The sequence below is a fragment of the Anopheles marshallii genome, chromosome 3, assembly GCF_943734725.1.
Source record: "Anopheles marshallii chromosome 3, idAnoMarsDA_429_01, whole genome shotgun sequence".
Lineage (NCBI taxonomy): Eukaryota > Metazoa > Arthropoda > Insecta > Diptera > Culicidae > Anopheles > Anopheles marshallii.
In genome coordinates, this window is record NC_071327.1 from 87,580 (window position 1) to 100,824 (window position 13,245).

The 13,245-nt window shown below is 44.2% G+C and overlaps 2 protein-coding genes across 2 annotated transcripts; one reads left to right on the forward strand and one right to left on the reverse strand.

The window, feature by feature from the left end:
* Positions 1-4,622: 4,622 nt before the first annotated feature.
* LOC128713420 (MPN domain-containing protein CG4751) lies at positions 4,623-9,771 on the reverse strand. Its single transcript, XM_053808280.1, has 6 exons — positions 9,694-9,771; positions 9,509-9,616; positions 9,189-9,432; positions 9,022-9,124; positions 8,533-8,951; positions 4,623-8,464 (listed from the first exon to the last, which is right to left on the reverse strand). Exons 1-6 carry the CDS (start codon positions 9,769-9,771, stop codon positions 4,623-4,625), a joined length of 4,794 nt encoding a protein of 1,597 aa, XP_053664255.1.
* A 1,095-nt stretch (positions 9,772-10,866) lies between these two features.
* Positions 10,867-11,568, forward strand: LOC128714801 (COP9 signalosome complex subunit 8). The gene is made up of 3 exons (XM_053809681.1): positions 10,867-10,923; positions 10,987-11,057; positions 11,133-11,568. Exons 1-3 carry the CDS (start codon positions 10,867-10,869, stop codon positions 11,566-11,568), a joined length of 564 nt encoding a protein of 187 aa, XP_053665656.1.
* Positions 11,569-13,245: the final 1,677 nt, after the last annotated feature.

Sequence of the window (13,245 nt, forward strand, 5' to 3'; positions counted from 1 at the left end):
TTAAGTAGTTTAAGTGTTATTTTGTACATAGTTTCCAAATTTTTAGTCAACGTTTGTGTATTATGTTTAAGTAAGATGGAGTTTTCTATTCCTGTCGTTCATTCCATCAGAAATTAGGATTAAAAAATACGTATGTTTTTGACCCTGCTAAACTACATTTAATTTGCTCAATACCAGCCTCTCATCTAGGGCATCATTCAGTATTGTTATTGATGTATTGCTAGTTTTAAAATTTGAGTATTCTGTGTGAGTAAGGATATACAGCTTACTATTACTATCGTTCGCTACATCGGATTTTTTTTCTTATTCAAGAGTATTGCGTATAAGAGTGACTTAATCCAGGGTACAATCCACATTGGTTTGAAAACATTCCTTCCTTCTCCAAACAGTGAAAGATAACCTTATCCCGGGTCTACTCGGACGTATAATGTTTTAAAATAGGTATATTTTCGACACTGGTAAGCAACATTTAATTTGCTCAATAACAACTTCTCAACTAAGGCATAGTTCAATATTGTTAACTGAGTTAACGCGAGTGTGTTTGTATTTTTTCTACAACGCAAAAATGCAAGTGTCATATTAAGTGCAGTACATTGAACGCATGTCTCTCAATATCAAAACATATCATAGTACTATCAACCTAAAGATTTATAGCTTGACTTCGTCATGAAGAATCAGGCAATCCTCATTGGAAATGATGGGTATCTAATGATTGTTATAATTTGTTCTGGAAAATAGTCAACGGAAATATTAGTTATAAAAATCAGTTTATATGAATTTCGTTTATATGAATATCTTTATGAATATATATGTTCAATGTGATGAGTTTTAAGTTTAAAATTCTAATCAGGTAACCTTATTGAAAATGCGTACCGTGACAATAATGTGTACAGGGTTTTTTTCCATGGAGTTACGCGGATAATGCATTCCAGAGCAATCCGCCTAACTTGAATTTCAGCAATAGCCAGTAATGGAGAATGCGATGAACATGTCACAGTAAATAAAAAAAATTTGTCCATATCTGTGTATAATATTTTCCTGTTAAAAATTCCCAATATGCTTTAGTTTGATGAACAGTCGTTCTTAAGCAAACTGAAAAAACTCGACTATCTGGTATTAAAAAGCTTGAGAACATATTTCTTTTAATATTCAAATATGGCTTTTGCGCTATGCGTTATATAAATATGATGTATCTGAGCAGAGTAGATTTCCACGACTAAACAGTAATGCATATGGCGTGATTTAAACTTCATTAAAATCTTCGCAGTAGACCTTATTTTACCACGTATCAGGATAGTAACTTGTTGCTTCGGGGGATTGCTCTGGATGGGATTTTGGACCGGTCCTGCCGTGTGAAAACCGGCGCTGCTACCAATGCACCACCGGCCGTCCCACATTTTATTATTATAGAAATTTAAATTTCATAACATTTTATTATAATTCTTGACATAAACGTACAAATAACAATTTTGGATGTACTTTGTAACGTGGAAATAAGTATTCGATCCCTTAATACGTCGTATAAACGAAGTTTTAAAGGAAACTCGGGTATCTCGGGTGTCTCGGGTATCGACTGTTCGTGGTTCAAAGAATTTCAAAAGCTCACATCAAAGCTTCCATCAAGAAGCCATGCAAAAGCTTTCGTTATGAGCATTTTGTTTTTGCATGCATTGCAGATTCACCAGATGCAGATGATCAGTAAACTTATGAAAGCATTTGAATTGAATAATAATTAATAATTGCTTTCATAATTGCAAAGAAGAAGTATAATAAGAATAACAATATAACAAGCAGAATAATAAGAAGAACCGCTTATCTCGGGGACTGCCTGTATATTTTTTTAGTTCAAATTTTGTTCCATTTCCGTTTCCCCTTCCCTTCCTTTCAGTTTGCATGTACAATGTTTTATTAGGGCCTCGTTGAAACTCGTTAATTGTGTTTGATCGTCTTTTGAAGTATGTTCGTTCTTTTTAGAGACAATCAAATTCACACGGCTTCCATCATTGAGCGTGATAGCAGATCTTGTGATAGTTTGAGAGTAAACGATAGTGGTGGGCAATTTCACCACCGCATACTATCAAACTCGTGAATACGATCGCTAGTGTAGATGAAAGGGAAAACATTCTCCATCTCTCTCTGATTTCCTGTCGGCTGATGCGAAACGCCATACAAACGAGCCGATTTCAGATTTCGGATACCAGGAGAGCATCTTTCTAGGAGGAAACATTGACTCACCTCCAGCGTGCATGTAGCTGTACCACTCTCGCATGTTATCATTGCGCGTGATAGCAGATCTTGTGATAGTTTGAGAGTAAACGATAGTGGTGGGCAATTTCACCACCGCATACTATCAAACTCGTGAATACAATCGCTAGTGTCAGTAAGCTAGATGAAAGGGAAAGCATCCTCCATCTCTCTCTCTGATTTCCCGCCGGCTGATGCGAAACGCCATACAAACGAGCCGATTTCAGATTTCGGATACCAGGAGAGCATCTTTCTAGGAGGAAACATTGACTCAACTCCAGCGTGCATGTAGCTGTACCACTCTCGCATGTTATCATTGCGCGTGATAGCAGATCTTGTGATAGTTTGAGAGTAAACGATAGTGGTGGGCAATTTCACCACCGCATACTATCAAACTCGTGAATACAATCGCTAGTGTCAGTAAGCTAGATGAAAGGGAAAGCATCCTCCATCTCTCTCTCTGATTTCCCGCCGGCTGATGCGAAACGCCATACAAACGAGCCGATTTCAGATTTCGGATACCAGGAGAGCATCTTTCTAGGAGGAAACATTGACTCAACTCCAGCGTGCATGTAGCTGTACCACTCTCGCATGTTATCATTGCGCGTGATAGCAGATCTTGTGATAGTTTGAGAGTAAACGATAGTGGTGGGCAATTTCACCACCGCATACTATCAAACTCGTGAATACGATCGCTAGTGTCAGTAAGCTAGATGAAAGGGAAAGCATCCTCCATCTCTCTCTGATTTCCCGCCGGCTGATGCGAAACGCCATACAAACGAGCCGATTTCAGATTTCGGATACCAGGAGAGCATCTTTCTAGGAGGAAACATTGACTCACCTCCAGCGTGCATGTAGCTGTACCACTCTCGCATGTTATCATTGCGCGTGATAGCAGATCTTGTGATAGTTTGAGAGTAAACGATAGTGGTGGGCAATTTCACCACCGCATACTATCAAACTCGTGAATACGATCGCTAGTGTCAGTAAGCTAGATGAAAGGGAAAGCATCCTCCATCTCTTTCTGATTTCCCGTCGGCTGATGCGAAACGCCATACAAACGAGCCGATTTCAGATTTCGGATACTAGGAGAGCATCTTTCTAGGAGGAAACATTGACTCACCTCCAGCGTGCATGTAGCTGTACCACTCTCGCATGTTATCATTGCGCGTGATAGCAGATCTTGTGATAGTTTGAGAGTAAACGATAGTGGTGGGCAATTTCACCACCGCATACTATCAAACTCGTGAGTACGATCGCTAGTGTCAGTGAGCTAAATGAAAGGGAAAGCATCCTCCATCTCTCTCTGATTTCCCGCCGGCTGATGCGAAACTCCATACAAACGAGCCGATTTCAAATTTCGAATACGAGGGGAGCATCCAGAGCAAGCGGTAACACCTAATTGTCCAATCGTACTATTCATGTCACATAACAAGGAAACAGATAAAACGCCTGCAAAATGTACGATCACACATAAAATACTATTAAGGTATTTATTGTTATTCTTCTAATACTTGTTTCGCTCTAGCGGATGGCTGCTGGGTGGCAACGGTGGAATTGCATTCGAACGTGTTTTCACTTAAAGGTCAAAAGTTAAAGTATCATTCCCTGGTACTTCTCCTGTCGCTAATATACGCTACTGCCTCAAGAAGCGTACATTATTGTTTTCAAACCCTAGCCGAACCATTTTTTCCTTACTAGATATACTTGTGTGTATGTTTGTATGTGACCCTTGCAGGGACTACCTACTTGTAATGCTTATCCTTTACTCTGCACTCCCGTTCCGTTTTTCCAAAATCAATTTCTTTCGCACGTTCTTCCACTGCATTGTTTCTTGATATTACTAATACATGTAATGTGTGTGTGTGAGTGTGTGATTTTTTAAATATATAATTACTTATATATCAAGTAAATCTGTGTTTAACCGCTACGTGTGATTGAATACTCGCCACGAAATGATTGCTATTCTTCGCTATGAGATTCAAGATCAGTGACACACATCCTTTCCTTTCATCTAATAAATTGCTTCATTCAACGGTATGAATCTTACCATCCGCTGCATCGTCCACTAATCATCCTGACATACTGAAACTTCGAACATGAAAGCATGTGTAACGATGTATCGTCGTTCTGCTCTTTCGATTCATGATGTTCGCTGCCTTTGTCTCTGTGATAAAATAGTAAATAATATAAAATCATACCCCATCTAAGCCTTTCCTTCCAATCTGGGTAATAAATAATGTTTTTTGAGAGAAGCGTGCGGCTACGAGACTCCTTCAAAGATCCTTTCGTGTGGAACAGGATTGTGTACCAATCGAGTCCTTCTTTCGAGATTGCAGCTAAAAGATGTCGTCCCTGCTTTGACGGTTCGTTCCACATTACGGGTCCAGATTCTCGGTAGACATTTTCGGTATCTTCGCAGGCGGTGCTGCGACGAGATCTGCAATTGAGGCGAACTCCATACGCTTCTTGTACGGTGGCAATATCATGCTTCCACTTCCACTACCGGGTGATGTCGTTCCCGTTCCACTGCCCGCCGTTGTTCCCGGCATGGCCGGTGATGATCGTGACATATCGACCGGTGGAGTTTGGGAAGACGACTTCCGTGAAAGATCTGCTGCTGCAGCACCTAGGGGCGAGCTAGCTGCTAGCGGTACGACACTCGAAACCGCCAGATCAACGGCCGAAAAATTGTATTTTGAACTTTGACCCCCTCCGCCAGTACCACCACCACTTGCGCCGGTGTTGAGTGATGGGCTTTCCCGGCTGCTAGCTGACTTGCTCGGTGTTAGGCGTGACCCAGGTGACGGAATGAGCGACGCTACCGCGCCCTGCGCCGAAGGTGGAGGTGGCGGTGGTGGAGTTTCAATTTTACCGGTCGAGGAAGCTGTCGACGAGGAGGACGATTTAGGTGGCTTCATCAGCATAGAGTTGAACGCTTCCTGGTGTAATTTTAGCAGCGACGCAGATGGTGCCAAATACATGTTGTTTGCCTCGAGTGTTGCTTTCGACAGTGGGTCCGGGATTTCGTATTTATCCTGCGCAAACAAAGCAGACATGTCAGGCATTTTACCAGCAGCCGCTGAGAAGTTCGGGAACATGGACAGATAGTCCAGACCGGCCGCTGCAGCAGCTGCGGCGGCTGATGAAGCAGATTTTCCACTCGCATTAGTCCCGACAGAACCACCTGTTCCACTCGTTCCAGTTTGTCCCGATGTACCCGAGCCACCACCGACTCCCGATGAAGATGCAGCTGAAGCTCCAGGCATTCCGACACCAGCACCAGCACCGAACAGTAAATTCAAATCTGGCACACCCTTACCACCAGCGGCGGCGGCTGCTGCGGCCGCCTGGCTGTAGAGCAATGCGTTCATGTCGGCAGCACTAGGTTGCGCGCCTCCAGCTACTCCGACCGCCGACGCGAACAGACTGTTAAGCATATCGGCCGGATTGGAGATGGAACCACTGCTAACTGCCGCTGCCGCTGCTGCCGCTGCAGCAGCAGCTGCCTTCGACGCTTTATCGCCTTTGCCGCCCGATTTCCCACCACCCGAACCGCCCATGCGCTGAATCGGCTCGAAAAGGGCGGACAAATTCGGTACGCCAAGGTACGGATTAATCGTGGCTGCTGCTGTCATATCACCATCTTTTAGACCACCAGCAACGCTTCCCGCACCTGTTCCTCCACCTTTCGTCCCAGAAGACAACGATTTACCTGATGGTGATGATCCATCGGAAGAACCACTCGCACCACCACCACCCAGCATACCATGACTCAATGCGCTGTTCCCATTCGTGCCCGAACCACCCGATGTGTTGTGCCCCAAAAAGCCGGCAAAATCGAGCTGGTTATTAGAGAGCGATTGGGCCTTGAGCAGCACTTGAATATCGTCCACGTTGCCGGAGTTAAGGATCTGCTGTACCACCGGATATTTTTGCGATTGTTCTACGAGCAGGTTGATATCAGCCGTGGTCGGCACGGGCGGTAGATAGGCGTCTGTAGAGAAAACAGTCCGAAGCTTTGAGATAAGTTCGTTGGCCGCTGCCTCCTTCTTTGCGGCTGAATTTAGCGTTGACAGGGACGAACCAGCGGACGAGTTAGTGCACGTACCCATTTGGACTCCGGTGTGATCTTTCGAATTTGAATTGCCTTTCGATGAGCCCGATGATGGTTTCTTGATGATAGAAATTTCGCTACCAAGATTCCCCAGAGCTTGCGCTTGCTGCAGCAACATCTGGGAGTATTCGGGTGATTTCATCAGGTCGGCCAGCTTACCTTGATCAAATTTGGACGAGAAATCGGCATACTCCATCATCGACTGGTGCTGTAGAAGTGCTTGCTGAGCTTGCTGTAATTGCTGTTGGGCGGCTACGGCTGCTGCCGCTGCTGCCTGTTGTTGCTGTTGTAGTTGATTCGCCTTCGAGCGCGATTTTCCTCCGGAGCGTCCCGATTTACCTGTGCTAGGACTTGCACCAGATCCAGTTCCAGTGCCGGTGGTTCCGGGGGTGCCAGGACCGCCGGACGTTAACCCAGCCATACCGACCAGCGGATTACCGTATTGTGATTGCATGAACAGACTAAGGTTGCCTTTCTCGAGCTGCTGCATAAATTCTTTCATGTTTGGTATCGGAGGCAATCCAGACGAGGAATTTGCACCCCCAGCACCGCCGCCCATGCCCGCAGACGAGCTACTGTTAGATGTGATGGTAGAGGCCGCCTGCGCAGCGGAAGTTGCAACATTGGAGCCACCTCCCGATTTCGACGATATGCTACGATTCAAACTATGCAGCAACGTTTCGTTGATCTGAGAATTGGAGAGTCCGGACGCTGCAGCTACCTGTGCTAGTGCCGTCAAAGCCGACAGTCCGTACTCGTCTCCTCGCTGCTGCTTGCTACCCTGCTGTCCACCCGAAGCCTGTCCAAACAGTGCGGCATAGTCCTGAGACAATAAATTTGAAGGAAGTGCACTACCGAGCGAAGCAAATGTAGCTGCGTACAGATCGTGAATGTTACCGACACCAGCTGCAATACTGGCAGATCCACCTGGACCACCAGCCGGTCCGATAAGCGAACTAAGAGTAGGGCTTCCTCGACTACCTCCGACAGCGGCCGCACTACCGAGAATGTCACCGATCGAAAGCTTACCCGGGCTTGGAGCGGGAGAATTACGCGTGCGACTGCGACACGACGAAGTGTCCGATTTTGCCGGAGACGGACTAGCTCGGACGGGCATTTCAAACTTGGCCGGACTTGCCGAGTTCGAGGGTATTGTTATTGGACTATCGCGTGGCGAAGAAGTGTTGGTGGTAGTCAGAGAGTTGGCTCCCATCGGAAGCATCTGTCCCGGCTGCCCTGACGGATGCTGCTGTTGTGAGTGATGGTGATTGTTCGCTAGACCGACACCCGCACCACTGCTCATGGTAAGATTTGTGGCGGTGGTTTGGGTAGCAGGCGGACCACTATTATTGCCGGTTTGACTTAGGTTTGTTGGGAGCACTACCAGCGAACTGGACAGTGGTGAAGGTGTCATATTTAAACCGGACGGACGTTTCAACTGAGCTTGCAAGCTCGGAACAACGATCGAGGGTCCGGTCGGTTTGCCATCATCGTCCTTCAGTGAGATCACATCGGAATCTCCCATCTCTGAAGCACCATCGAAATCGTCGTCATTTTTCGCCTCAGTTGTAATGCTACTTTCCTCCGCACTGTGCACCAGGTTAACTACTACGGGTTGGGCCACAATGGAGGCGGGTGTGGTAGAGACGATTGTTACATCGTCGTTTCCTTTCAAACCATCCGGATGAAGTTCCGAGCCCGACAAAGAAACTGCTGAAGGTGGCTGAGGATCAGGTATGATGACCACCTCCGGGATATCTTCCGGTTCAAGCCCAAGCAACTCTCGGATCCAGTTCCAAAAGTGACCTGATGTGGAATCGCGTGGGAAGCGCGGCGCGAGAGATTTTCGTAACTTTTCGATATACGGGACATCGTTGATGTAGATCGATTGGAAGTTGATCAGTTCACGCTTAAACTGTTTGTAGTAATCGACGGTAAGCATCATCTCTTCCTTTACGTCCTCGGAAAGTGTTTCATCCTGTACGAGTGTGTAAGACATCAGCATCGGTCGACCGTACTCTGCTGGACGGTTCTCGGGAGGCGGCATTACCCAGAACGACATCACATTCGACTCTAGAGCAGTACTCTGGTCATCATACGGAGCTGCAATGTGCAAGAGAAATTCACATCAATAAGCATTCTGGTTTTGGTCACCAATTCCAACCACTTACAGCAGATAAATCCGATGCAGGGAATGTAAGATGCTTCGGTGGGCCCACGCATTCGTATCTGATAGTCCAGTTGTGCATCACAATCACGTAATGTTGGCTGCACCGGGAAGCGTGGATGCGAATGGTACCAACCGACCAGATTGATGTTTTTCTTTATCATCAATTTCTGGATTTGCAGTTCACAGAGAGCCGCCTTGTCACGATCATGTCGCGTGTTCCGACACGGGAAGGCATGCGTAATGGATAGATTGTGCGCATTTATGTCCCAAGTTCCGCCGAGATATCCACACACTTCGTAGTTGGTTAGATGGCAATGAAAATCCATCACGAGCAGCGTCGAGGTGCTCACGGTCACTAGGAACGGTTGCATCTTACCGATTGCGGTAAATGGAACCGCCTCAATGAGCGTATTGGAGTCACTGTTGGGAGTTAAGAATAGTACTCATGCAATAAATTTGCAGTATTTTACGGGTAAGAGAACACACTTACTGCATGATATTGCGATTGCTGATCGTATTATGCGAAACAATGTTTCGTCTAGCCGGTGGTGGCTCCATAGCCGTTTTATCTTCCTCCAACTCCTCCACCGGGTCTGTATGTAAAATATATTTGAAACCCTATATAGTCCGTATGTTATCAAATACTACGCCACTCACCATCACTCGGTACTTCATCCTTCTGATCACGCTCCTTCTGCTGTTTTTTATAGTACGCCGCCTTGTACGCGTCCAACTTACGGCCTTTGTACTTGACCGAGGCCCATCCACAGCCAGACTTTTTATCCGGATTAATGATACGCTTGCAGTAGATGGCCCAGGCACTCGGTGAACAGAAGATGGTTTCCGTTTCCTGGGATTTAATTTTTCCGTCCGCCATTAGGTCACCGACAAACTTTTGTCCCTGTGAATAAAGGAAAATAAAACACCGACAATGGTGGAGGTATTGCAGGTTGATGCACCGTGTTCAGATTCCATACCAGATACTCTATCGTCATGGCACCTTTGCCGGGCTGCAGAACGTTCGCTCCAAGCAACATTTGCAGTGTGATCGTTTTGCCCGGGAAGTATCCCAATTTGTCCGTATCCTGTGGAACGATCAACAGAAAAGGGTAAGTAATGCAGCACTTGCTAGTGCATCTGACGCAATGATTCAAATACTAACTTCATCGATAAACTCGTCCGGAATATCACTCTCGTCCAGATGGGAGGACGATTCCTCTTCACTAGCTTTTGTTGACATGGTTGTTGATGCTCCCTTTCTCGCCACAGCCCTTCCCTACTCATCCACCTAAGCACACGCTTTGCAAATGGTTTTCGTCTATTTCTTCCCCACGTTTGTTCGATTGCACGTATGAAAAATTGCTACAGCCGCAATGTTGATTACAATTAGAAACGCGTCCTTTGCTCAAAGGAAATATTTCCTTTTCGCTTTCTTTGCACCAACTTCTTCCACAGCATCAACTGAGGGTGGCGGCGACGGCGGCAACAACAGTGATGCTCTCCGGGGATGCGTTCTTCTTGTGCACCAAACTTTTATTATTAAGCTTTTTCACACTTTTACACCAGCACAATTGTTCATTCTATTGCACCAACGACGCGGCAAATTGTAGTTTAAAAGGAAAACTGCACGTTTTGCGAATCCAATCGCAATTACCAAAGAAAATTCTGAATTCAACAGAACAAGCTTTCTTGTGTTGTAAGTTTTTTTTCTAGTGCTGTGTTGACCGTGTGTAGTGATGGGCAAACCATTACTGCAAAGTGTCACGATTTGCGAATAGTCTAGTGTATGGTAATTTGCCTGTAAATGAAAGCATCAGCAATATAAAATTTGTTGCTAAGTTTTATGGATAAAATCAGCAACTAAAAGAGCAAATTAAACCAACGGAATTGATTTTATGGGGAATAATTGGAACGTTTTTATGACCATAAATTTTGACCACTGTTCTCTACCGAGACGCCGCACAATGACGTTTAATTTTCGCCTGGATGATTTTCGCCCTGCACTGAAATGACAGCATAAAAAAGTGAAAAAATACGAACATTTGAAATTGAAAGTTTATTCCGATTTCGTGAAAATGGACATAGGGTTTATTGATTTTAAATTCATTTCTTTACAACCAATGCTGAAATAACAGGGTAGACAAATATAGAATTTCCCATCGCATTCAATTAGCCGCCGACACGAAGCGTTGCAGTCTTGGTGCATAGGCTACGTTTGACATTAGTTGTCAAAATCGAAACGCTTTCGCTGAACGTAAACAAACAAATAAAATTATCTCCGGATATTGTAGAAATCTTTTGGAAATAAGTTAGTAATTAAAGGAATTGTTCAAAAATGCTGTCGGAAAAGATAAGACAATTAACCCTAGTACTAGAGAAACATGAATTAGAGGTGCGTATACCTGCGACTGGGTGGATCATACCGTATTAACTATTGATGTTTGCTTTGCTCTAGGCACCGGGTGGAATCGTATCCATTCAGCTGTATTCGGAACTGTTCGCTGCCTATCTTTACCAAAATGATCTGTAAGTATACTTTATTCAAAACGTTCTGTAACTCCTATAATAGGATAATGAAATCCCATCCCACCTCGGTTGCAGTGCAAGTGCTCGGTTTTTATGGAAACGGATCCCGCAGAACATGAAAACCGGGAATGTGGAACTCGACCAGATGTACAAAGTGTATGTAGCGCTGTGGAACAACAATACTGCAGGATTCTATAAGGCTATCAATCACGATTGGTCCAAACACGTGTCGGAACTGATGTTTGAGCTAAAAGAGAAATTCCAACAGGAAACGATCGCACTCATCGGGCGAGCATACAGTTCCATCTTTGAAAATGTGTTTGCCGAAATGACCAACCAAACGCCGGACATGATTGAAGACACTTGCAAATCGCTAAACTGGGAAATCACGCCCGGCTCATATCCACGATTAATAATACCGAAGCGAACCGTCGATGAGAAACCAATTGTAGTTAGCTCAGAAGCGCAATTGCACAGATTGACCGACTTTGTGTCCTTCCTCGAGAACTGAGTGAGGAAACAGTAAGGATTTTGTGTTCAAACTACGAATTTTAGCAGGTGATCATCTCTTCTTTATGTACTGAATAAAATTATCCACGATTTGCAAAACAAATGTGTAAAAAATCATTGTGTGTCATCGTGCATACGTTACGTTGAGATATATATCCGCGCAATAATCCTGGTTACGCTCAATTTATTTGGCCGTCACATGGCAAACACACCAACATTCTTCCTTTACGTTTCTACACGCAAAAAATCTTCTAACATTAAGGCTATCTTCTAAAGCAATTTTCATGTCCCTCATTTCCTGCACACTCATTCCGCGTTGATAGAGATTGAAGTAGATCATAAATTGTTTGAGAAAACGTTTCTCGAGCTCTAACAGACGATGCAATTTGGAAGAACCATTTATCCAATTTCTGTAAATGAAAAATTAATTAGTGTAATTCATGAACAATAAAGAGGTAACCTAAGCTACAATGGAATGTTTTGAATCAACCTTAAAGTTTTTCGTCTTAAAATGCTCTTGCGCTTCAACGTTGCTACTGATGGATGGCTTGAATGATTCCGGGTGTAATAATTACACATTTTTAATTTACTATCGCATACGATGAAAGTTTGTTTGGAGAATATTTCATAGCCTACTGGAAAATAAAAAAAAAGATATTTCAAATCCATTGTCGGTGGATGCACTAGCGGCACGCGCCTTTCTTGCGATCTTCAGGTAATAGTCGGATGTGTAATAATTTCTGCGAGAGCTCTGACACAGCAGCAAGCTGAGTTGTTTTTGCTGAGCTTAATTCCCAGTCTTTGTTGCTTTTGAGCTTGGATTATCCATAGCCCAATACAGTTGAGATTTGAACTCACTCAAACCGGGCGTGTGCGTGCATTTTTTACTGAATGTACTGCTTGGTGAAAAGTATCCGGAAGAAGCAGCGAAGACCTAACGGTTACACTGGATAGGGTTGTGATGCTGTCCGCATGGTACCTGTTATGTATGAAGCCAAAACGAGCAACACCAACCACTAGTAAAGCGAGTTCATTTACAACACTTAACAATCGTGTAAAATAATTCAGTATGATCTGGAAAGTCATTTTTTCGTTTTTTTTTAATGATCACTGAAAATTCACGATTAAAACATGCAAGTACATAAGCATGTTAGCTCTTTTTTTTTATTTGCACATACGATATGAGCAATAAATTACAAATGCATTTGCAATAACTGGAATAAAAATAATCATAAATCCAATGTCTTTATTCAGGCGTGCATGCGCTCACCAAATTTTTGTTATTTTAGGGCTTGTTATTTTACGCATTCCACCAAAATACGTTTACGCGCAAATTTATTTACCGATCTTCATCACTTCCTTTTCGCTCATCGAACCGAACCAGTAACCTGTAACAAGATCGCACTTGAGACCACATTCGCACGGAAATGTCCTCACATCACGCACTTGGCAGAATTTATCGTACGCTTGTAGGTTGCCCGCGCCACCCGGCGGTACCATTGCTGTGAAATCAAATCTCATTAATCAATTATTAATGAGTATCCGGCAAACGCCGTTTGATACGTTCAGGTGCAGAAACCAACCACGTATGGATGCTGTGTGTTAATGCAAACGCTCCAAATGACTTTAGGATGATGAACGGACGAGAGTAAGAGCATAAAACATCTACTTAAATAAC

What these genes read in the sequence shown, in the direction of transcription:
- LOC128714801 (XM_053809681.1), top strand. Translation starts at nt 10,867, where the DNA reads ATGCTGTCGGAAAAGATAAGACAATTAACCCTAGTACTAGAGAAACAT. An exon ending in TAGAGAAACATGAATTAGAG is followed by an intron (nt 10,924 to 10,986) that starts GTGCGTATACCT and finishes GCTTTGCTCTAG; the next exon opens with GCACCGGGTGGAATCGTATC. An exon ending in TATCTTTACCAAAATGATCT is followed by an intron (nt 11,058 to 11,132) that starts GTAAGTATACTT and finishes CCTCGGTTGCAG; the next exon opens with TGCAAGTGCTCGGTTTTTAT.
- LOC128713420 (XM_053808280.1), bottom strand. Translation starts at nt 9,771, where the DNA reads ATGTCAACAAAAGCTAGTGAAGAGGAATCGTCCTCCCATCTGGACGAG. An exon ending in CGGACGAGTTTATCGATGAA is followed by an intron (nt 9,617 to 9,693) that starts GTTAGTATTTGA and finishes ATCGTTCCACAG; the next exon opens with GATACGGACAAATTGGGATA. An exon ending in CCATGACGATAGAGTATCTG is followed by an intron (nt 9,433 to 9,508) that starts GTATGGAATCTG and finishes CTTTATTCACAG; the next exon opens with GGACAAAAGTTTGTCGGTGA.